The sequence below is a fragment of the Ictalurus furcatus genome, chromosome 10, assembly GCF_023375685.1.
Source record: "Ictalurus furcatus strain D&B chromosome 10, Billie_1.0, whole genome shotgun sequence".
NCBI lineage: Eukaryota > Metazoa > Chordata > Actinopteri > Siluriformes > Ictaluridae > Ictalurus > Ictalurus furcatus.
In genome coordinates this window covers 15,940,998-15,965,676 of record NC_071264.1, presented here as the reverse complement: position 1 = coordinate 15,965,676, position 24,679 = coordinate 15,940,998, and the positions used below count along the sequence as shown (strand labels likewise).

The following is a 24,679-nucleotide window of genomic DNA, read 5'->3' as shown; positions in this document are numbered from 1 at the left end:
ATAAAAAATAAATATTTTTAACATGGAGGAAGAAATGCAAAGTAGTTAGGAAACACAAGCAGAAGCTGGTGGTGTTCAGTGCCTTTTTTTGGTTCCACTATCTAATCTACACAACAAACAGGCAAGCAAGTGCAAATAAAATGCATGCATACTGGCTTAGATAGTAAATATTTCTACACCAAACATTAACACGTCTGGCGTTTCCAATATGTTGTGTGCATGTGAATATGAGTGTGTAATGTGTGTAGTGTATAATGTGTATATAATGTAACGCAACTGTAATCTAGAGTTGCAGCTTTAAATGGCCCTTTGTGTACGAATGGGATCAGTAGCAGGCCGTAAATATGCACAACTCTACTATTGCTATCTCAACACTATATACTCCATAGGGTTCATGCAGAGGATTACACCTCTGCCCTGCGTTAAATAATTAGCCTGAAATTAAGAACGATACTCAAGTTCCCCAGTTTAAACTGCTTTTGACATCCGTCCATTCCTCCATAAAAAAATTTTTTTTAAATAAATAAAAAAAAAAAGTCAACATGTCCGATCGACGACAGCCCAGTAATATTTCCGCCTACGACACCCTCCAGCCTCATTTCCAAATGCTATACAATCCGTTATGAAATGACTTAATAAAACTTTACCTCCTGCTTTTGTCTTTATGCTCCTTTATCCAGTTATTGTTTGTTTGGCTTTATTCCTTTTCCCGTCCCGCTGAACGCTCGATTAATGCTTCATCTCTAAAACTGGGCCTCTCTCCCTGCTGCAGAATGTCCGCGTCTCATGATTGGCCGAAGCCCACGCGTACCTTTCATATGGACGTGAAAACGCGATTCTCATTGGGTGATTTATTTTCATTGACGCCGCATTAAGCCAATCATATCACGGTTTCTTGCGCCGTCTAAAGATCACGGAAAACACGTACACACTCAGGGTGAGTCTTAAATCGACATGAAGTGACTCTGTTTTTATGGAACGACAGTAATTGATATGACGAAGTACTCCACCTGGCTCGGCGTAGTGGACTCATTAGGAAACCTAACAATTGTGATTGTACAAAATTGTCTTTATTCGTCATTAGTTATCTCTTATGTGCAAGTCGCGATCATACAAAAACGACAGCTCAGAAAGGCCACTTAAACAGACAACTCCAAAATGGTGGTTACTAAGAGCAGGTGAAACCACATTTTAACATCTTTCACTAATTGCGAAAAAGTCTCGATTTGATCTGAATCTATTTTTTAAATTTATCTGAAATTATTATATTTTTAACTATGTTTATCTAGATGATTATGCTGTTTTGTTTTGTTTTTAATCATGTTTGTTTATAACATGACACCATGCACACCAATTCAGAGCTTTTTTTTTAAAATTCAGATAAACTTATTATAGTTATAGTTTGATGACAACAAAATTATGTTAGAAACGTATACATTTCATAATTCCAGCAAGCATACTGTTACACAACACCTTCTGACTAATCAAATTCGAAAATTCAATATGGGCACATGAAAAAATTATAGTGTACTTTAATCAGTTCCACATTAAGACGCCATTAGGAAATAACCACAGTTAGTGCCCTAGATACGGTCGATTTGAGACACATACACTCTACATTATGTACAGTATGTTTCTTCCTGCCATCTGTTATTGCAGCCACAGGATCCCAGATTGCAGTAGTGAGATGATGCAAAGTGAAAGCAAAACTTATTTGTTTGTACAAAATGCCGGAGTTTTTTCTCAGTGTAGTGGCTTTCGTATTACATATTACATTTAGATTTATTTGATAGATGCATTTAAATTTTATGCAAATCCAAACACAGACCTGAACGGTTGAGGCCAAACGTGGTTTTCTGACAGTGCTGGGATTTGAACCTACAACCCTCTGGCCACTACCACCATGCAATACACCCCACCGATTATCCTCACCTAGTTGTTGAAGTGATACAAGGCAAACTAATTAGAGATTTCACATCATGTGACAATACACTGGCTGTGGTTTTAGCACTAATCCTAGGGGTAGTATACACAAGAGAGCTGAATGATATTGGGGACCGAATTAAAAATATCCTCATGGTGATAAGAGGAATGGGAATGGCAATTAAATGTGTTTTAACACCATAAAGATGATAAATAAAAGACTCCAATTGGGAAACAAAAAACAATAAATCCAGGATTTAGAACACTTGTTTGTAAATAAAATGCTTTTACATATCACTGTAAAGCTATGGAAATAATTAATAGGTAGCTTGATTGATTTATTAGTATGTGCCATATGAGATATTGATATCTGACAAGCAAATATGGCGTCACACCTGTTTCAAAACAATATTCCTAATATTTAACATCCAATGGCAATGTAAATCCTCCCGTTTACCTTATTTTCCATATTTATTATAATTTTTTAAGTGCAACTGTGCTACCCTAATCATAGACTGAAACTAACTGATTAACTACAAAATACATTTAAGCGATTGATTATAATATTCTTAATGTCCTTGTGCAATTAGTACCGATTCTAGTTAACTACATGCTGGGTATTTGATATGATAGAAAACCATGCCTGTTGCTTATTTAAGAGTAAAATGCAGCCTATCAGCAAAAAAATCGTGCTATAAAAAAGAGATTATTGTAAGAGATGGTTTAAGACATTTTACATAGGATAAATGCATGTTTTATTAGATTCAATGTTGAGGAAAAAATAATCAAGTTTAATTTTTAGGGGTTCATTCATTCATATTTAGCTTCATCCTGGTCAGGGTAACAATGGATTCTGAGCCGATCTCAGGGAACATTAGGTGTGCAGCGGGAGACTTCACCCTGGTTGGGACACCAGTGCATTACAGGGCACGAAGGAAGCCGGAGAATCCAAAAGAAACCCACATGAAGCAAATATGAAATTCCAGACAGACAATAACCGGAGCTTAGGACACCCTGGCGAACCAGGAACCCTGGAGCTGTGACACCGCAATGTTACCCGCTGTGTAAGCTTTAGTCTCTAACTGTATACATACTGTACATCATGGTCCAACAACGTGGGTGTGTACACATTGCTGTGCTAAAAATTAACCACACCACCCAAATAATACCTTGTATCTCCAATGCAAAACAAAAGCAAATGGGCACTAATCATGCCTTTATCTGGTCAACGTTTGCACCTCAGCAGTGTGTACACTTCATGAAACAAGATCCTGGAGCCTTTCAGATTTAACATTTAAAAGACCAAATAACCCCAAGGCCACAGAATTGGAAATTGCAGGCCTCTAAACTAACCAACGGTGCCATCATTCAACATGAACCTCAAATCACATTATTCAGTCCACACAGGATTTCTTTGTGATTGTTGCAGCCCAAAATGCTCGATTTTGCTGCTGGTTTCCCCCCAAAATTTGTGATGCAACTTGGAGTTTTTGTACTTCTTTTCCAGAAAACTACTTGAATTGGCAGCTGTAGTCCCGTTCAACGCATGTGAGGTAAAGAGGTCTGTGACACAGAGTTTACTTGATTTTGCGTTAATTTCATCGATTGCAAAAATCCCGGAGGGACTGATTGTCAGTTCATCACTCAAATCTGATTGGTCAGAAAGTGTTTATTTTTCTATTAAAGCAGCTATGGCAGCAGTGCAAATGTAATCGAAATCACAGGTTTATATTAAGGTGTTTGGTCTTTAACAATTTAAAAATTAATCAATTAAACTAACAAAATATGTTGTGTTGACATTGCTCTGGTTTAAAAGGAATAGAACACTTCAGGATGCACTGTTAAAGGGAAAAAGTAACTCTTCTGCTTTGTCTAGGGCTGCATCATACTACCAAGTCCTTGATCATTTATCTACAACAGCACACAAAGTGTTTTATTCATCATTTAAGAAAAGGGGGGGGGGGGAGAGAATAAGTCAAATTGTTCCATATAAAAGGAATAAGGTTTATTGAAAAATATTGCACTAAACACAGTGCAAGAAAAAAAACAGCATCTAAAACTACGTAAAATTGCTAAATACAAGTGCTAAAAAATATACAATTTCAGAATATACATTTCCAGTCAATGTGATTTTAGAAATTATTGAGGTATAACAAATCTCTGGCCTTAGGCGTTTATTTAGAAAATTGTGTGATGAGAACAAAGTGAACATTGACATGTCATTAAATAGTCACTTAACAGGAGGTGCACTTGGTGATAATTTATCTGGAGAATTAACAGACTTGACGGTTTCCTTCTGAAGTCCATAGTAGGAGAACGAGGGAAAACCAGATTGCATAACGGGAATAAAACAAAAGCAAAAAATAATAAAAAAAAGTCGAATTTCTAAGCACATACAGTAGTTAGAAAGCAAAGCCACGACAAAGTTATATGATAACAAGCTCATTTTATGCATATGATTTTTTTTTTTAATATATAGTAGAACTGATTAGCTTTTAGTTAAATCACCCAAGTAGGAATACTAGGGGGTGTCAAAATACATGGCTGTTAAGACAAAAATGTGATCTTAATCAAGTGTTTTATAAAATGTTCCTGATGCCAGTGCATGCCTACATACCTGCTATCAAAATATGTCCACTTATCCCTGGCCAAAAAAAAAAAAAAATTTTTAAAGGATTTTGCTAGAAGCAAATAGTGCAGTTGTGCGTAGCGGAAGATTTTTCTTTTTTTTCCTTTTTTTACTCCATTTTTATAAAAGATGTGCTGGTGCTCAGTAATTCAGGAATTACTTTTCATAACAGGAAGCTCCTACACCTAAAAACATCTCTACAAAGTTATTATAAGAGATCTGTTAATACAAGATCTGTATTGGGAGGGAAAGATCTACCTGATGGGCTTATTTATATATTAAAAAAAAATAAAATAAAAAATAAAAAAAATAAAATAAAATAAAAAAAAGAGAGAGAGAGAGAGAGAGCAGGTTATGAAGTACAGCCCTGCTAAGAATCGGACCAAACAAATTTAGCAGGTTATGGATCACCCTACACCCTGATTAGCTCATGACTTTTTCAATATTTTGAAAGGTGACTTGTATCATGGTGTTGAATTCAGTCACGATGCACAGCGCTGCTTTCGCTAGTTCATCGGCACGTTTTCTTATAACACAGGCGGTCATCATCGGCCGCTGCTGTAGCCAGGGAACAGCTGGGTCAGGATGGCTTGTAGAGCTTTGTTCACCGTCATTTGGTAGTTCTTGCCTAGATCGTGACGACAGGCGGGGCAGCTGTATACCTCTGCTTTGAAGGACCGCTGGAGACATTCCTATAAAGAGGAAAACAAACAAAACAGGACTATTGCAAACCTATGACAATTCTATGTTATGATCATGAGTTATATTTTGGGGGAAGGAGGGAGAAAGAAAACTAGGTTAACAGCCTATCAGTTGTGTATTTAACATTTTAATGGAGATCATTTAAACCATAATTGTGAGCACCATTTTGCTGGCACTTTGGCAAGCCTAAATATTGTGGCACATGTTGGACGTGATAATTTTTAGCATATCGATCAGCTCTACCTTTACATAGCACGTCTTGTAAGTCTCTGTTAGCAAAAGGACATCAGTATGTGTTTTTCAGCTGATATTTCAGAGCTCCAAGTATCCATCTGAGACAGATCAGATACGGAGCAGATATCCTGAACCCACTGTGCAGGATCACACGTGATGCAAGTTCTGTTTTGATGCTCAACATCTCCTGCATTCAGAAAATGCACTGGACGATTACATCAGGAAGCTGATTTGATTCCAATCTAAAGTTTCAGTCTAATACTAAATGAATAACAGACACTGTTACAGCAGTGCATCCTTCATTTAAATCAACATGCTTTTTTTGAAAATGTTACATGATGCTCAGTCTCACCCTGCAGACATTGTGCTGGCACTCTGTGGTGATGGGCTGGTAAACAACTTCTTGGCAGCAGATACACAGGAAAACTTCTTCCACCTTGTTTATAAATCTCTGCAAAAAGTGAATGATTGGTTAGTGAACTGGGTTGAACTAAAAAGCAGACATTTGCATCAAGGAGGGAAAAAAGGGGGGGAACGAATGAACAACCGAGACGAAAGACACCAAAGTTGCTTAGTGTGCATCTTGCGGCTCGTTGTTAGGATTGCACTTTTTATTTCCCAGCATAGCAATTGTATTTTGTTTTTTTATGATGGACTTCTGGGCAGGCTGTGGAAAATCTCAATGAATGAGAGTTGGATCTAGTTATCAGAATTTAAACGTTGTACATACTGGTCCTAAGCTTAAAGACTCCATGGCCTCATCCCAAAGTTTCTTGTTAAGCTCGTCTTCCTTGATCAGGGCCTTTTGCTCCTTGGTCAGCTTGTAGGCCTCCACTTTGACCTTCTTGGGTGTGCTCTTAGATGGTGAAGTTTTCTCCTCATCCTCAACTAAATTAAAACACGTTGACAGCATGAAATTAGACAATTTGACAGTAAACCAACAGCAAATATGTTTATTCTGGATGCACATAATGTTATGAATTCTGTACAAGCACAATTTTAGGACCATTTTATCTGAAATAAAATTCCAAACATGCAGAAAGTGTGCGGGTTGAATTTATCAACTAATCAATTTAGTTTAGGATTTACTAACAATTGAAAAGCAAACAATAAGAAGCTTATAGGAAAAATAAATGCATAATAAAATGGTTTAAGATATACAGCATATATTCTGTTTGCTTAGAAATACTAAATATACACTACTAAAATACCACTAAAACAGCACTGAAGCTTTTTTTTTTTTTTTTTACACACACACACACACACACACACACACACATATATATATCACAGCTACAAAAATCCTAAAAATGACCAACTACAGGACAGCTGTCATTTTCAGTGTTACATTAATAAAATCTGTCACATGGGACAACAGACAACTGCAGTAACTACTGGAACATCATGCCTTCAGAAAAGCACCAACAAGCAGGCACATAAATAAAACAAAATGCCACAGCACCTGCTGTGACACTGTAGTTCCTCTATTTTAGATGTACAACACATCCGCAGTGCTCAGAAAGGAACAGTACTAGTTAAGGAAGTTAAACGAGTTACACTTGCCTGCCTGAGATTTCCGCTTCCTCTTGCCCTTGGTAGGTGTTTCAGCCACCTCGTCCTCATTCTTATTCTCCTTTTCCTTCTCCTTTGCAGCCACTGCTTCCAGATAACCTTCAGGATACTGCAGAGCATAGCCAAACATGCAGTTAATAACATGCAACTGTTCACATTACCCCATACACCGCTATGTATATTAGCTACAGCTGCATTACCTGCATGGTAAGACCCAGCTTTTTAATGCGTTCTTTGCCATCTCGGGTCCACGGTGCCGATTCATCATCATTCCTTTTGAGCAGGTATCTCCATACCAGGAAACCTGACTTGCCCTTCTCTGGCCAGTACTTCACCACCTGGTAACAACAACAAAAGAGGAAAAACATACAATTACCACTAGATGGTATAGCCCTAGAAAAGAAGTCAAAGGCATTTTAATTGTAAGGATTTTTGCCTTCCTCAATTAAAAACAACTGAATACAATCAGAGTCAAAGTAAAGTTACTCAGTATGTCAGAAATCAATAATTGTTTTTAATACATATTAAACCATGAACTTTCTATTCCTGTTTTTCAGTCTGCTTCACTCTGCTTCCCAAAGAGACAAGTTCTGCAGACAAAAGAGCACTTTCTTTCACGTACACAAAACTAAGGTTCAGAAAGCCAATAAAGCATATAAGGGTGGAACTTATATTTTCTAAATACCTAGACAACCAATGCCTTTACATACTGCTTTGTACCCTTTTCCACTCCCTTACAAGTTTTAATTATTCTTTTCATTTTCCCCTTTTCATTTGCAATTTTTCTTCGTACCTTGTAAATGCCGTCATATCTGTTCCCATCTTCTGGGCAGTATTTGCTGTGTTTGCGACCTTTAGAACTGCGCACCACCCTCACAGGCTTCCCCGCCTTCCAGTCCTTTGCCTCAGCACCGTCCTTCTCATTCACTGGTGCATTGCAGTTCAGAGCCAGGGCCCTGCAATAGTAACACCATTAGTAAGAACAGAAGGTAAGAGAGAGCGTAGCAATCCAGGTCCAGCATGTCAGATCGATAATTTTACAGATTTTTAAAATAGGTTTGCATTTATAACTTTTTTCATGACTTGGATACATAATCCGTAATGACAGACAGAGACCCTGCAGGACACCCTGTACAGCAAAATAAAAATGTTTCTCCACTTGCTAAGATATGTTTAATTGCTTCATCTGAAAGTTAGTGACTTTGAAGAAGGCTTAATTTCCACCCATTTTTCCTCAAAATCTTTTTGCTATATTCAGAACAAAATCTCAGTTTTTACATGAAATGTTCCATCAGCCATTGACTAGGATTGTATTAACACCCCCAACACAAAAAATCTATCACATGACTTCACAATATGAAGTCTCTACAATAGTTTTCATACTGAATCACAGCACACTGTATAATTTATCAGCATCTGATGAAATATAACAATGAAATAGAGGTAAAAAAAAAATAAAAAATTTTCAAGGAATGCAACACTAACAGACTATACCTGAACAGGAAACTGCAGGTAAACGGACACTTTGCCTGCTAGCTACCAACCTGTTCATATTGGTGAGTTTCTGGTCACAGGATTGTTCAGCAGTTCGCTTGTTACCAGAGAGATCTCGACCACCAGAACCTGTATATGTAAACTCGTTACCATCATCCTAAACGACAAGACAAAAATAAATAAATCAGATTTATCTCTCATATTAAACAGGGTTAAAGTAGGGATGTGATTAAGATTTTTTGGCTATAAAATTAAAACAAGTAACTAAAATATTGAAGAGCTTAATTAAATTTAGACAGTTAACATCGGGTGTTAAAAGGCATAAACACCACAAGTTTGCCATTCATATGTATGTAAATATTTGGTTGCATAGAACTGTAAAATACTGTAAATTTTTTGTTCATTTTTAGAATTTAAGATAATTAACAATAGGTGACCAAAAGGTTTTATATTAACAATTAATTATATTTTATTAATTAAAAAGAAATGATATCTGGCATTTTAATTTTAAAAAGTACAAATAAAAATAACATCTGAATGAGCAGCTAAATAGTACTGCAATAAATAATCCTGATATCAATACTGAGACTCAGTCATGGTTATTACTTTAACCATTATCATGCAGCATTAGTTGTTCAAACAAAATGGTTATCTTAAGACAAAAACATCCCAGCACCAGACTAAGCACCACTTACCCAAATCTCAAAATACCCAAATAATGCCCCAAAAAAAGAAGTATTACTAACACTTCTAAACAACAATCCCAACATACCACGTCATCCTCATAGCCTCCAGCCAGCACTAGAGAATAAGCACCGTCGTTGCTTCGGCCATGGATCCCTGCAACATGAGGCCTGTGGACTCCGGACTCGCTCACCTGGTGTGCAAGGAGTACATTTTTAGAAGCTTATAGAAACAGATTAATTAAAGCAATAGGTTGCTTGTAAGATGTATGGTCAGCTCACCTGCACTCTAAACTTCCAGAGGGTACCCACAGGGACTCCTGGCACAGGCCCATAATGGTTGGAGGGAACGATGGTACACTGTTTGGTGCGGCCCACACACGCCATACCCTGAACACACATGGAAAATGGAGATTTAAAAAATAAAAAAAAAATTTTAAAAAAGGATTCCAGTTAAAAATGACTAATAATTCAAGATAGGATATGAAACCCAACATGGCATCTGTATATGGTGAAAATGTTCAAGTGATTTTTTTTTATTATAACAAATATCCTTGCATTCTTTAGAACAATAAAAAGGTATAAAGATGTTTCTATGCCATTTAGTTTCTTTGTTATATAGGTCCTGATAAATAAAGATCGAACTGAATAGTTTATTTTTCCTGCGTGTTTGTTTATATAATATATGCACATACATGTTTGTGTCAAGCGTGTGGTCCTCACCAACGTCTATAAACAAACAAATAACCTCAGGAAACAAAAACAAAAAACCCCCACAGCACTTCAATTTGTAGACATTTTTCCCCAAAACGCCAAGCCAACATTCAGAAACCAGGTGGGAAAAATAAGAACACCGTTCCTACTTCCACAATCATTAATAAAGTAATTAGCAGCCAGGTGTTACTAATGAAAAGCTCTAGATTAGTTAATCATCAAAAAGCATGACATAACAGGCCATCACCAAACAATTTGAAATTTACCATTCTACCATGAGATGGATTGTTTACAAATGGAAAGCCTTCAACACAGTTGCCAATCTTCCCGAGAGTGGATGTCCCAGCGTGATTCAGTCCAGGGTCAAACCGTTTGATGCTCACAGATAAAGATAAAAGAAAAACCCAAGAGCTACAGGCCTCTGTAAGCACATTACATGGTTATGTTCATGACAGCATAATCAGAAAAAGACCGAACAAGTATGGCTTATATGGAAGTGTGGGTAGAAAAAAGCCCTTTCTCTCCTAAAAGAATATGGCAGCCCAACTTAGGTTTGCAAAATTGCATTGAACAAACCACAAAGGTTCTGGAACAGTATCCTTTAGATTGAGGAGACCATGGTGGAGCTGTTTGGTCATCATGCACAGTGCCATGTCTGGTGAAAACCCAAACACATCATGTCACCACAAACACATTCAAACTGTCAAGCATGATGGTGTAGGAGTGATCTGGGCTTGTTTTGCAGCCACAAGACCTAGGAAACTTGGAGTCAGTGATGAACTCCACTTTATACCAGAATATTCTTGAAACAAATATAAGGCCATCTATCCAGGTGTTTAAGCTGGGCTGAAATTGTCATGCAACAGGACACTGATCCCAAGCACACCAGCAAATTGAAATCTGATTGGCTAAAGAGTATTTAAAAAAAAAAAAAAAAAAAAAAAAAAAAAAAAACCCAAGACAAAGTCCTGACCTCAACCCCATTGAGATGCTGTGCAGGACCTTAAGACAGTGTGCATAAACAAATGCCTTCAAACATCAATGAACTAAAGCAAAAATAAATAAAGTTTAAAAAGAAGAGGAAAAAAGGAAAAAAAAAAAAAAAGGTGGGCCAAAATTTCTCAAAAACGATGTGAGAATGAAATATCATAGGGCGCATTTATTTTTCCCCACCAAGTTTCTGAATGTTGGTTAACTTTTTAAAATAAATGACTACATGTTGAAATCTGTTGTGGTTGGCTTTTTTTTTTGGTCGCCTGAGGTTATTTGTTTGTTTATAGAAGTTGGTGAGGAACAATTATTTAAGCCCTGAAATATAAAGACCTAGAACTGGAGTGTGTACTTTTTTCCCGTGATATATTGTACATGTATGTACACACAAAATATTAACAAGCACTTTTATCCTACAGAAAGGATAAAAACTTTACACTAAAGGACAGAACATGGTAAAGCATGAACACATACTTTGCCCCAGTCTCTCTGGCTGGACGAGCTGGCAGATGCCATCTTTGCTTTCTTCTTGCTTTCCTTCAGCTTCTCTCCGGCCAGGACAACCTCGCTTGCGTCAGTCCGACATTCAGGGCAGTACCTGCACATGACAGAAATAGCAGAAGCATATTAAATTAAAAATCCCACTCCTTCAAATCTGACCTATAAATTACACACACTTGCCCTACTCTGTAACTTAATTCCGCTTAGCTTGTTTTATTATTAGAGATGCTGTTCTGAAGCTCCTCACCAGTCCTCATCAGTCGGAATGGTGGTGAGAGGCGGGTTAAGGCAGTATGTGTGGAAAGCCATATCACACTCATCACACAGCAGTTGCTTGTCCGGGTCCTGCTTCACCCCACACACACGGCAATTACACCAGCGGCAGGTTTTCTTGGGGTCGTCCTTACAGTGTTTACACTCTGGCCCATTGGACCCTGAATGCACGTACACAAAAGGAAAAGTACATCAGTTTCACATACATTTAGAGTTATGGCTTGATTTAAAGGACAGTGCATACAATGTAATGCCATTTGAAGGCACCTTTTAGTGATTTATTAAGGAGAGCAAAATCATGAACAAGCAACTTACTCTTCAGAGGGCTGTCAGAAGCGGCTGTGGATCCCTCAGAGCTTCCAGCTTCTTCGATTTTGTAGATTTCGCTCACAAACAAGATCCGGCAGTCATTCAGAGAGTCACCAGCATCCCTTTGATATATAATCAGCATCAGTACGCAATCTCAAAAACTCTCTATATCGGTCTCTCTACATAGCCGCATGTGTACACACAAAAGCCCTGGTCTAAGCACTGCTATGCATTGCACGGTTTCCACTACAAGGTGAGAAATCCTTAACAAACTCACATTGGCGGGTCACAGCTCCACCTACCCGAGAAGTATTTTGCCAAAAATCTCTCGCTGGGTGCGTGTCTCCCTCTTCCTCTGGATCTGAGCATCGTACCAGTAGCCACGCTCTTTGGGCTCATCAGGGTTGTAGTTCACCATGACCACCATGCCCTCCTCCAGCTGGTGCCACTGGTAGACGGTGCGGGCACGTGGGCGCACATCCTTCCCCTGGAGCTGCACCACCCCGTTCTCCGGGTAACTGCAGAACATGTAAACGAAGTTTGTATGTGCTCACTCCAACAAGGACATTCAGAAGAGGAGACTACAACATAGCGTAACAAATGGCTGACCAGAAATCTGTGCTTCAGTGCCTAATTGTTAACTTCATACAGGTTATACTTGATACATTTTTAAAATCACAATATACAACCAAACGTTTACTTTCTGAAGATCATCCGAGGTGATCAATTTCTTCTACTGCCATTTTATTTGGGAAATCTTCAAATCTGTCAGTAAATAATTCAGCTTGGGTATATTTTCCATCTTGGTGTGGCAAAAAATCACACAGTAAGGTGGAAATGTGTAGGGAATAAGCTTACTCTTCATATTTGATGTGGTAGCGGATCTCGTCCTCACCATCCGTTTCCATGCCTTCACCTTCTACAAGTTTGGGAGTCTTTGTCACGTTTACGATCTGAGCCTCAAACCAAGCACCCATATTCAGGTCTCTGGCGTCCACGAACTCATTTATCTACAAAACAGTTAATAAAAAATACAATGAAAGAATACTGGGGATAAAAAAAAATAATAATTAAAAAAAAAAAAAAAAGGTACAGTACAACAAAGCCTGTTTATAAACAGTTCACTCAGAGTGTAGTGCAAGAGAGATGTTAGCGGTGACCTAGCAAGGGGTTTACCTTATAGAAGCCAAAACCTGGGTCAACGAGGTCACTCTGGGCCGAGGTTCCAGCACTCTGACCCTCACACTCACCATGAGTGGAGCTCTTATCCGACTCACTCTGACCCGAACCGCAACCCGAGTCAGAGTCTGACAGCTCGGCCTCCTTGTCTTTGGGCAAAGAGACTGCAGGAAGCACCTGTCTCACGAGGAGCTGAACAATGTCATTGAGGCCCACATTGTAATCGAAAATAGTGTGGCCATCCTCCATCTGTAACACAATTTAAGAGTTAAAAGGTGATGCTTTAAATGCTAGAAGTGTCAAAAAGCAATAATTAATGATTTTTTGATCATTTCCTTTTTGTTAACTGACAATTGTATAAAAATCAGGTCTGTAAATGCATGAACGTCTTATACTTGTATCTAATACACTAGACACAAAAATTAATTTGTAACCTCCTGAAGTTGTGTACATTTAAGCAAGTAGATTCTCTAATGAATTTCAATTGATCAGCTTCAAATCGTGTAAGTGTAATCTTATACACGGATTTCGCCATCAAATCACTTTAAATTATTACACGTACAAGTTTAATGGAAAGCCTGAAATTCAATCATTTAAATTATTGTGTCCAAATGGCTTGATACATGAAGCCCTTTGTACAGCTACAGAGATACGAGCGATGATATACATTTACAGATTTATATTTAAAGTACATTATTATCCACATAATTTTCAGTCTTCTGATACAACACTTGGGGGACAGGTGTTATGTAATGTGCAGTGACTAAATCTAATATGGATCTGTTACAGCAGCACATGTTTATAAATAGCAATGAATCAAGAAATGAATTTGGGGGTTGGGAGATACTGATCCAATGGTCATAATAGTTAACTGACTGCATAAATATATTCCACATGTTTTCCATCATGCTTGAATACATTTTTATGCAACACTAAAACTCAACATGTAGCTTGACTTATCTATATGCATGCATTTTCCCCCAAACCTGTTTGCCTCTGTAGAAGAGCCTTTGTCTTTCAGGCTCAACGTTGAAGAGCTCCAGGATTCGCAGCCTCAGCTCGTCCACCTTAGTGAGTTTGGACAGGGAGTCGACCCGGTGGGTCTGCTTACCGTCCATAGTGCGCACCTGGATCCACATTGCAGCAGCCCTACACCGACACCACAGTCAGATACAACAAAAATGTAAATCCACTGCACTTCACATTAGAGAAGGAATAAACCTGAACAGCTTAATACTTATCGTGAAAAAAGTGTAATCTACAACTGGAACATTTGCAGAACTATTTACAATAGTAGCCAAAGTTCCTGCTTCAGTCACCGCTGCACCTCACACCAGTGCCAAATGGATTGGATGTTAAAATTTATGACTTGCTAATCTATTTGCCATAAAAATAGTTAAGTCCAGTTTAAATTTTAGTCAAGTTTCATTGAACTACAGAGACTTTATTAACAAACAATTATTCATACATCATGTATTGAGGAAACTGTACATATTTATGACATTTTACTGACTTACATCAATAAAACTTCCTTCTCTAGAGATCAAAAGGTGAGGTTTTAGCAAAGGAAAAAAACAAATCTGAATGACTTGCATTCTAATCTTTATAATCTGTGACCCTCCGTGGCACCCAAGATTAATTGCAAACTTCACTGCAACCTTCCACTCTGGCTATTGCATCCTACATTACCCACAATTCCATTCGACTACCTGCTGATAGTGGTGCCAGTGGGATTTAGCACTTGCTTCGTCTCTACCTTAAAAGGGACAGCTCACCTAAAAATGAAACATCCGTCATCAATTATTCACACTCACGTCGTTCCAAACCCATAAGACTTCCGTTCATCCTCACAACACAAATGAGACATTTTTAATGAAACCCCAAGAGATTTCTGTCCCTCTATTTACAGTTCAAGTAACCAAAACTTTCAAGCTTCAAAAAGTTCATAAAGGCAACATAAAAGTAATCAGTGTGACTCCAATGGTTTAATCCCAATTTTATGAAGCGATACAAATACTTTGTGTGCGAAAAAAACTAAAATTAAGTCTTTATTCACAAAATAGCTACACTTCCGCATAGATCTCAGACACGCATTCACAAGAGAACCACGACCAATACGTGATGTGTTGATGCAAGAGTGGGCAAAAAAATTAACATCTGCTCTTGCAATAGAACGGGACACTGAAGTGCTGCACTGTTTACAGCAGAAGAGGGGCACTGTACACAAACTGTGTCTCACAGAACAATCTTTGTAACAAAGATGTCTGCAGATTGACAGAAGAGGACTTTTTGTCCACACTCACGTCAACACAACACATATGCGTCACGGTTCTCTCATGAACACTCGTTGTAGATCTATGCAGAAGTGAAAATATTTTGTGACTAAAGACTTAATTTTAGTTTTTTGCACACACAAAGCATTCATATCACTTCATAACATTGGGATTAAACTACTGGAGTCACACGGATTACTTTTAAGATGCCCTTATGGAACTTGAAAGTTTTGGTTACTTGAACTGTAAACAGAGGGACAGAAATCTCTCAGGTTTCATTAAAAAATGTCTTCATTTGTGTTTGGAAGATGAACGAAAGTCTTTTGGGTTTGGAACGACACGAGGGTGAATAATCAATGACAATGTTCATGTTGGGTGAACTAACCCTTTAAGAGGGCAGTGCAGCAGTGCTTTAGTCCTTTAGTCTGTCCAGCTCTCTTACTTCATCTGTACACTCTGCTCAAACAGACCAGCTTCCAAATCTTCAACTTTCATGCCAACACCCCTGTCAACATCTTTGCACTTGCCGTCTCACAGATTGCTAGTACACTACATGGTTTAACTGCGCTGAAGCTGAACACTGCAGGAAAGTGACAAGCGAAAAAAAAAGCCCTTGCTCCAACAAGGTATAACAGTCAGGTTTCATTATGTTTGGAACTGTTTACCTTATTCCCTGCTATTAAAGGACATTATAAACAGCACTAGCAATAGCAATGTCCCCCTATGACGTCAGAGAGACACACCGGCAAAGTTCTCACAAGATTCATGAAAACACAGCTTTAACCAATACATTAGCACGAGAATCACTACACACACACCACAGACATTTGAATAATTATATGTAATGTGTTTCATGGTGTAGTTTTTCGTTTTTAAGTGTAAATGAAGTTGTTCCACTGATTAACTACATCCGTTACTGTGCGGCCGGAAATGCGCTCAGGCGCCCCCTTCTTCCCAGCCGGTGCAGGACGGATATAAACACTCCCGTACTGGTACAACCTACAGCACTAACGCCTGCTAGTGTAATACAGATTAGTAATAATATTAAAAAATATATATATAAAAAAAATATATGATCCTTCGGGTAATATAAACAACGTAATTCATATCAAGAATGTTTATGAAGCGCTTAGAGAAAAGCTTTTCTGATCTACACAAGTTAGCTTAAAGTCGCCTTTGTTGTTTTAGTCATTGTTCAAGCATAAGCTATGCTTTAGCCTTACGAAGTTAGCTGTATGCGGAAATATGAATTACAATAACGTTGTTTTTTTTTTAATTAAAAAAAAGTTTCATATTTGGTTTAAATACAACACTGTGACAAACATTAAGTTTGTTAATTAACCAAAGCTGCATGATTGGCTTTAGCCGAGCTAACCTACATTAAATGCTATTCACTAAACCTAAGTGTTTACAATTAAACATTAAATTAAAAGTAAAAAACCCCAATTCAGTTAACTGTTATTTTAATTACTATTGGAGTAACTACATTTATCCTCTTACTCAAGTTCAATTAGCCGGAGTTTTAAGTTTAGTGCAAGAAAATGAAGCTGATAAAAGAAACTCAACTCAGTTCATTCAAATTAAACTTCAGCACCAACTTATTTCATTTACAAGTGCAGCTAAAAGTATAATGTGACTGAAAATTACATTTTCCAAGAATAAAGCCGGGTGAGAAAGTTACAATGCCAACCTTCTAACTAAAAAATAATCCCCCAATTAAGATGTTCACAATTACCTCTGTCTTTACGTCCTCTCGAAATCAAGAAAGCACCCGGTTATAATTCAGCAAGCACGCGTCAGACTAAAATATAAAAACTCTTTTTGACTCTTAAACATGTACCACATAAAACCTCGTACGAAGATTCAATGAAAATTTGGTTCAACAACGTGTTTTCCCCTCCTGCGGCAGGCGATGCCGCGTTTCTATTGGTTCCTGTGGGTTGAAATACATTCGTAGATTGGCTCACACACCTGTCAATCACTCCTCTGACCGGAGCTTTAGGCTCAGCGCGCGAAATCGAGCTCTCGCGGCAGCACGTGCATACGTTAGGATATGTATCGCGATATTATGCTAATATAACGGACACAAACATTGTTATGGTCTTTAAAAAAAAAAAAAACACTTTTAGTGTTTTAGTGATATCATATCAGAAAACTGATATGATATAAAAGTCTCACTATTTGTTTTTTAAAGAAAAGATTTAAGGGAAAGCCGTAAACTCATAAACCAGCATTGAACTCTTGGAATACTGACAAGCGCCACACACACACACGCACACACACACACGCACACACACACAGACACACACACCTCCTGCACTAGGATTGGCCTGTAGGTCATACTCGCGGCTTCAACGGTCCAATCATAACGCAGAATGGCGTGTTTGTCCTTTGTGGTGATTGGCGGGAGAATGTACAGTCAATCAAAATGGCGAAAGCAGTTGTATCTCAATATACTTCAAACAATTTATGTTTACATATTTTTTTCTTAGTCTGTGTACACACAAATGAACTTTTCCGCAAATGACAGTTGAGTGGGCAAAAATCATGGCTGTAGTAACACAATATCTTACTTAACATTAACCAATATTAACATTATTTAGCATGAAAGGTATTCTTTTAGTTTCAGACCTGCATTGTGATAGTGACATTTACTCTTATGCACAAATTAGTTCTGCTTCAGGACTTTTTCATCTCATTCAAATATTAGAATTATGTTGTGAAAGGTATCTCTCCTAAGTTGCTCCATCTGGTAAAAGCTCACTTAAGGCACAACTCTGTAGTTGGGCAGATTCCAGGTCTGTTTTATTGGTAGTATTAACATCCTGGTTAAGAAGTGTAGTAACTTTCATATCAGAAAACATTTCACAAAAGATTTGTCTTATTCTCCAAAAGCTCTTGTGAAATGAAAACAAAATGTTCCTTTGGGTTCCACACATAAGATTTGGTCTGAGACTTATACATTTTTATTGCCCAATAAGGTAAAGGAAGTTCAGCTTAAAGTGTTGCACAGATATTACCCATGTAATACCTTTCTAATAGATTTAGGGATGATAGCTTACCACTATGTCCTTTCTGTAATCTTGAGCCAGAATCTCATACATCTATTTTGCATTTGCAATTACTCTAAAGGTTTCTGGAACCAGATATCCATGTCAATACATCATGCATTTCATAAAATAATTGCAATAGATGAACCCATGATACTGTTTTTATATTGTAACACTGGCTTTTCTATAGTTGATGACACTATAAAATTGTTGATTTTGCTTGGGAAATTTCATTTGGACAAAACAAAATAACAGCCATCAAACCCTGTTTCAGATGTTTTTGCATAGATTTAAAAATATTTTTGACTCAGTAAACAAGGTGATGTGGAACATGAACGCTACATCTACATTTCTTTTGAATACAGTACTTTGTTCAATATAAAATATCAGTGTTATAATTTATGATGAAGTTAGAGTTGTGTAATGTATCACCCTGTTGTTATTATGTACAAGATATGGTTGTTTCTTTGATCAAATAAATGTAAAAGAAACATGATTTAACACGCTAACAGTTAAATAATTAACTGCTATTAAATATGTCTAACATATTGGTAATAAACAACCAATTTTGTTTAGGGTTCGGTCTTTGTTTAGATTTTGTTCAAGGACTTTTCATATTTCATATTGTAATACCTCAAACTGGGTGGCACTTTTTGTTGTTGCTGTTATTCAGAAAATAATCATTTTCTGATAATGAGACAAAAAAAAAAGTCATGTTACAGAGAAACCTCAGAGAAAGGGTGTCCCATGCCGGAGACCATGATAAAGCACTGACAAAAAGCTCCATAAAGTTCATAAAGGCATCGTAAAAGTAAATCATGTTCCATGCTCACGAAAGCAGATTTTCTATAGCTTCATAAAATTGGGATTAAACCACTGGAGTCACACGGATTACTTTTACAATGCCTTTATGAACGTTTTGGCGCTTGAAAGTTTTGGTTACTTGGACTGTAAATGGAGGGACAGAAATCTCACAGCCTTCATTAAAAATGTCTTCATTTGTGTTCTGAAGATGAACGAAAGTCTTATGGGTTTGGAACCACATGAGGATGAGTAATTGATGGCAGAATGTTTATTTTTGGGTGAACTATCCCTTTAAGATGCCTTCGAAAAATGTGAAATTAACATCACTTTACAGAAACCTCCACCTTATCAACGATTATAAACACCATTAGATGGCATGTATATCATACAAGTCCCAGTGAATGAGCTGTTACTATATAAATTACAACATATTAGAACAAACACATAAATATAAACCTGTGACTTGCCATGCAGCTGGAACTACTTTCGGAGCTGCTGTTATAGAAAAGTAATCCACACCTCCTGACCAATCAGATTCCACAATTCAACAGCACTGTATTATAAATGTATATAACATATCAATGAATATCTAAGTTATACAAAACAGTGTGTAGACATTAAACAAAATACTAAAATATTTTAGTAGGACCCTTTACCCTTTATACTTTACGAGCGAAGAGCGCGTTAGAAGACTGTAATTTTACAAGGAACTTTGTGCATATGACGACAAAATTCTTAAAATGTGAATGTATGTGTATGTGTGTGTGTGTGTGTGTGTGTGTGTGTGTGTGAATAAATAGTAATAAAAATGACAAGAACTGTTATCACGCCTCACAAACTTTTTTTCAGCTCTTCTTCATCATCGCTGGAAATTTGCCGCCATCTTGTGGTAACAATGGCAGGCCGAATCCTAAATCACTTCCTTTGGCTGTGTAGTACACTAGGTATGGACTAATAAATTGACGTAGTGCGGGTATATAAGGAGTAGTGAGACGTTAACGTTAACTTTTTTCATGTGACTCCAAAATTATCTTATTATTACGTTGTAGAAGCCATTATATACCACACCCTATGTAGTGCACTTCTCCATGCTGTTTGTAATGGGGCCGTTGGTCTTTAACCCAGTGACGTAAACATTTGAAACTATTTCCTGTTCCTGTTTCTCTACGGAAATAACCAAACGCAAACAGCGTTATTGATTTAGAGGTATGTTTGTAAATTACATAGTAGTGGATTGTTGTTGTTTTGATAATCAGATGTTCAATGGGTTGACAGTCTCGTGTGTGTGTGTGTGTGTGTGTGTGTGTGTGTGTGTGTGTGTGTAAAAGTGAGTGTGTGTGTGTAAAAGTGAGTGTGTGTGTAAGTGAGTGTGTGTAAGTGTGTGTAAGTGTGTAAATATTCAGGATCAGATCGAAAACATATTTTAGCTGCCTATTTCCGTCATGGCTCAAACATGTTTTAATTTAAGTTTTAGGAAGCTAAGAACCCTTAATTATCCAACACATTCTTAAAGAACCATTCAAGAACCCTTCAGCAACCCAAGTACCAAGGCAGTTTAACTAAATCTTCAGTACCAAACAGGTTCTAGATATTAAAAAGAAAAAAAAATTACCAAGTGTTTGGACTTTTAAGAGTGTTTGTAGAAAAATAATCGGAACTGTACATTTTCAGTCAGTTATTCCAAAGTGTTCATGTTTGTGAACATTAGGACATTTAAAAGCACTCACAGGGGGAAAAAAAGTGTTTAAATTCTGTTGCCAAAGTAGGACCCAGAACCTACATTTTTCCCTCCATGATACTGTTATAAACATTACTGAAAATGTTAGGCATTTTATTTATTTATTTATTTATTTATTTATAACAAGGAATAGTGGTTTTAGTTTTTCACAATCTTGTCAAGAATGTGAGATATGTTATTGCAGCAAGTTCAGTTCTCTAGGTTCATCCTTTCTCTGTCAAGACTTATTGTAAACATGGCTTGATTTGGAATGCAACTGATACTGTTGTTCTGGTAGACAAGTTATTTATTTTAGTATTTATTTACTTTTTATCAGTATATTTTAGTAAAAAAGTGTGATTAGTCCAGTCAAGTTAAGATACAAACAGAAGTGAAATAGATCTGTTTCTTTTGCACAGATATGGACATTGATTCATCCATGTCATCACCCTGCTGGATCAATACCCCTTTAGAGTAGCAGGAATGAACATGTTTGCTGGGCATGAAGTTTTGGTCAATGTTTGTATTGCACTAAGTACAAAATGGCAGAAGAGACCGAACTGGTGGACGAGAAGAAGCTGACAGAGCTCTGTGTGAACCGTAACACTGTGGTGAATAGCCCCTTAGAAAGATCAATCGCTGGATCAAGAGGCACTGAGAATATCTCTGGAGAACACACAGCTGCTGAATGTCTGATTATGGGTGCCTCCTTACAGCCATGCAGGGAAAGCACTGAGGCATTCAAAGTTCAGAAAGAGCCACCTAAACGAGATGACAGCTACCCATCTTCTCTTCGTTCCACCTCCACTTCCTGCAGCTCCTACAGCCTAGAAATCAGCGTATCCACAGCCACAACTAATGACAGTAACAAAGAATCTAGACCACTGCCTCTAAAGACACCGCCAGAGAGCAGAGATGGTCAAAACCATGAGGCCAAGCCCTCAAGTCCCCTGGTCGATCATAAACCAGTTTATTCAGTAACGAAGTCTTATAAATCTTCAGATCCCACTCCACTCCAAGAAAGGGAGCAGTTAGAAAAATTAAAGTTCCGTCAGTACCCAGATAAGCATGACATTTCTGAGATTGTAACACCCAAGAGCCCAAATATAGAATCTGGACTGGAGAAGACATTTTTGTCCATCCCTAGTGGTGATGGGAAGGTAGGAGCTCAACCAGTGTCAACAAGCAAGCCGCCTGAAGCATCTTCTATTCAGGAAGTTGGAAAGCATGACAGCTTTAGTACAGAGAAGCGAGCCAGCCAGGAGGAAGAAGACATGTTTTATGCATTTGTAATTCTGCATGCAGAGGAAGACTCAGAAGACGCTGTGAGACTCAAGTCCAGGTTGGAGTCGATCTCCTCAACAACTGGAGCGACTTTTTCTGAGGACTTTGCAGTGCCCGGCCAGTCCACCTTCAGGAGTGTGGAGGACGCCATCGAGAACTCGGCCTACGTCATGCTGCTGCTCACCCCAAACTTTAACACTCACCTAAATGAGACAAACGCAGATTCTGCACTCTTGAACTCAATTGAAAAACCACACAAATACAACACTGTAATCCCTCTGCTACCCCGGGCCAATGGTTTGACTCGTAACCAAATGCCCTTCATTTTGAGAACTAAAAACCCACTAGATGAAATGAAGGACAGAGACATTTTTGAAAAGATGGCCAAAAAGGTCTTGGACTCGAGAAACATACAGAGACAGAAGTCAGTGTGGAGACAGGCACAACTAGTAAAGAAACAACGGGAAAAACAGCAGTGGTTGCAGGAAAAGAAACGGTACTGTAAGGACTTTATTCAAGAGTCTCCAAGGGTCCGAGAGTTAGAGGAGCAAATACAGCAACTGAAAATGCAACAGCAACGCCTGCAACCTCCTTATGCTCAACAGCCCAATTCACACCAAGGTTTTCCTGGAAGACCACAGTCATCTGGCCCCATGCCTTTCCGAAGCCCAAGTCCGATGCCTTCATATTACAGTGGGAATATGTGGCCACAACTACCATCCAACATCCACATCCAGAATGCTAAGTGCATCATGATTGGGAATAACTCCACCATGACTGTGGGAGGAGGTGTAGACTCTGGGGATGAAGATAATTTCTGAAAAGTGAAACACTGTCTTGAATCACAAAAATAAGTGCAATTCACCTCACTATAAGATGGACCTTTTAGATTATCCAATGATTATGATTGATATGGTATCACAGTTTCATCATTCCTCGGTGTATGATCGGGTGGTTACTTAACTGTTGACTTTTTGCACAATACATAAAATGTCCATTACCTTCTTCCAATTCATTTTTCAAGTTCCTGATTGCAGTGGTTCTCGTCTTTTGTGTTTGGCTGCGACTCCCCAAAAATATCGCAACTGCCTTCCTCTGGACTCGCCCTTAATAATACTACAGCGACCTCAGTCTCTCCGCTCAGGTGACTTCGCTGAATCCCTGTCTAATCCTGTACTTTTGTAAACATGTTGCGATGCGACCTCTGTTGAGACTCCTCGCATGTTTACAATTCTATTATACACAACATCTATCAAACACACAGAATAACATGGCATTGTAGACTCTAATTAAACCTAAAAACTATCTGGAGATGTTTTTGGCTAAGAAGTGCTATACACTGCCCTGCTAGATGGATTTTTATTTTTATTTTTTGGCTTATTACACCACATTTCCTCTCTGCCGCTCTCTCTTTCAGCTTGTAAGGACAATTTACTAAATACTAACCATGTAAGAGATTTTATGGAAAAGTCTTTCTCAAAAACAAAGAACAATTATTGGATTTGAGCTTTCCTTTTGGTTTTATCACTGGCTTGTGTGTTTTTAAATGGTTGATTAGTACCATGAAACTGTAATATTGTTTTAAACTAGGTTATCATATTGTAAAAATTGCAAATGATTCACAAATTATTGTATATGGCTGCTGGTCTGGTCAAAAAATGATTACCCAGGACTCAGATTTTGTGTGGTCTGCCATCAAAACATAGTTATTTTAAAAGGTGTTTATCAGAACTGCATCTGCAATGTTTTTGACAAATTCTCAAATGTCCGTAAATGTATCACATACTAAAAACATAAAGTCTATCTGTTTCTGCAAATACAGTACTGAACAGAGGCTTGTTGGGCTTGTTTTTGGACAGCCAGAAGCAGGAGATGAGCAAGAACAAACAAATGAGGAAGAACATCAGTGTCAAGAACAGATTAAATAACTTGACCATGACTGTGGCAGGAGGTGGAGACTCTGGGTTTGAAGATAGCTTCTGAGATATGAGAATCATGAATGAAAATTGGTGTGATTATCTGTCAATCAGTAATTTTGCATGGAATTGTGTTTTTCTAATGAAATATCTGATGATTTTATCTTCTATGTATTATATGTGGATGACGGTATGATTGTGGTATCCAGCATATCATTAATAAAATGATTATCCTGGAATCTGCTTCCAGTCAATGTTGTTATTTCAGAAGTGTTGTTAGAAGAGTTATTTAAGAGGATTATCAGAACTGTAGTTGTGATATTAAAAGGTTCTAATTTGTCAATGAATTTATCATCTATTCAAAAACACAGACTTTCGGTCATGTGGGTTTTACCTTCTAAACCAGTTCAACAATGAAGTCACATCACTTCC

General features: G+C 37.8%; 3 protein-coding genes across 5 annotated transcripts in view; 1 reads left to right on the top strand and 2 right to left on the bottom strand.

Annotated features, from left to right (window-relative positions):
• Positions 1-817, bottom strand: part of kdm4b (lysine (K)-specific demethylase 4B) — a 66,825-nt gene extending 66,008 nt beyond the window's left edge. The window contains exon 1 of one of the 2 annotated variants that reach the window (XM_053634075.1): positions 648-817. The gene's annotated coding sequence lies outside the window, so the exon portion shown is untranslated. The remainder of the gene's footprint in view (positions 1-647) is intronic. The other variant, XM_053634074.1, reaches the window with a different exon arrangement.
• A 2,857-nt stretch (positions 818-3,674) lies between these two features.
• uhrf1 (ubiquitin-like with PHD and ring finger domains 1) lies at positions 3,675-17,595 on the bottom strand. 2 transcript variants are annotated; one of them, XM_053635397.1, is made up of 17 exons: positions 17,212-17,595; positions 14,190-14,352; positions 13,201-13,452; positions 12,883-13,034; positions 12,327-12,542; positions 12,031-12,146; positions 11,690-11,876; positions 11,416-11,539; positions 9,520-9,627; positions 9,327-9,431; positions 8,605-8,711; positions 7,854-8,016; positions 7,261-7,398; positions 7,052-7,169; positions 6,219-6,376; positions 5,841-5,939; positions 3,675-5,244 (listed from the first exon to the last, which is right to left on the bottom strand). In XM_053635397.1, the coding sequence occupies exons 2-17, from the start codon at positions 14,340-14,342 to the stop codon at positions 5,098-5,100; spliced, it is 2,343 nt and encodes a 780-aa protein (XP_053491372.1). In that variant the 5' UTR covers positions 14,343-14,352; positions 17,212-17,595; the 3' UTR covers positions 3,675-5,097. The 2 variants fall into 2 exon arrangements, with proteins under 2 accessions (XP_053491372.1, XP_053491373.1); XM_053635398.1 differs by lacking the exon at positions 17,212-17,595 and having other exon boundaries at positions 14,190-14,595.
• Positions 17,596-20,487: 2,892 nt separating this feature from the next.
• On the top strand, positions 20,488-24,486 carry ticam1 (TIR domain containing adaptor molecule 1). The gene is made up of 2 exons (XM_053635518.1): positions 20,488-20,536; positions 21,467-24,486. Exon 2 carries the CDS (start codon positions 21,590-21,592, stop codon positions 23,150-23,152), a length of 1,563 nt encoding a protein of 520 aa, XP_053491493.1. The 5' UTR covers positions 20,488-20,536; positions 21,467-21,589; the 3' UTR covers positions 23,153-24,486.
• Positions 24,487-24,679: the final 193 nt, after the last annotated feature.

What these genes read in the sequence shown, in the direction of transcription:
- ticam1 (XM_053635518.1), top strand. Translation starts at nt 21,590, where the DNA reads ATGGCAGAAGAGACCGAACTGGTGGACGAGAAGAAGCTGACAGAGCTC.
- uhrf1 (XM_053635397.1), bottom strand. Translation starts at nt 14,342, where the DNA reads ATGTGGATCCAGGTGCGCACTATGGACGGTAAGCAGACCCACCGGGTC. An exon ending in TACCACATCAAATATGAAGA is followed by an intron (nt 12,543 to 12,882) that starts GTAAGCTTATTC and finishes CATGTTCTGCAG; the next exon opens with TTACCCGGAGAACGGGGTGG. An exon ending in AAACTCACCAATATGAACAG is followed by an intron (nt 8,017 to 8,604) that starts GTTGGTAGCTAG and finishes TTACTATTGCAG; the next exon opens with GGCCCTGGCTCTGAACTGCA.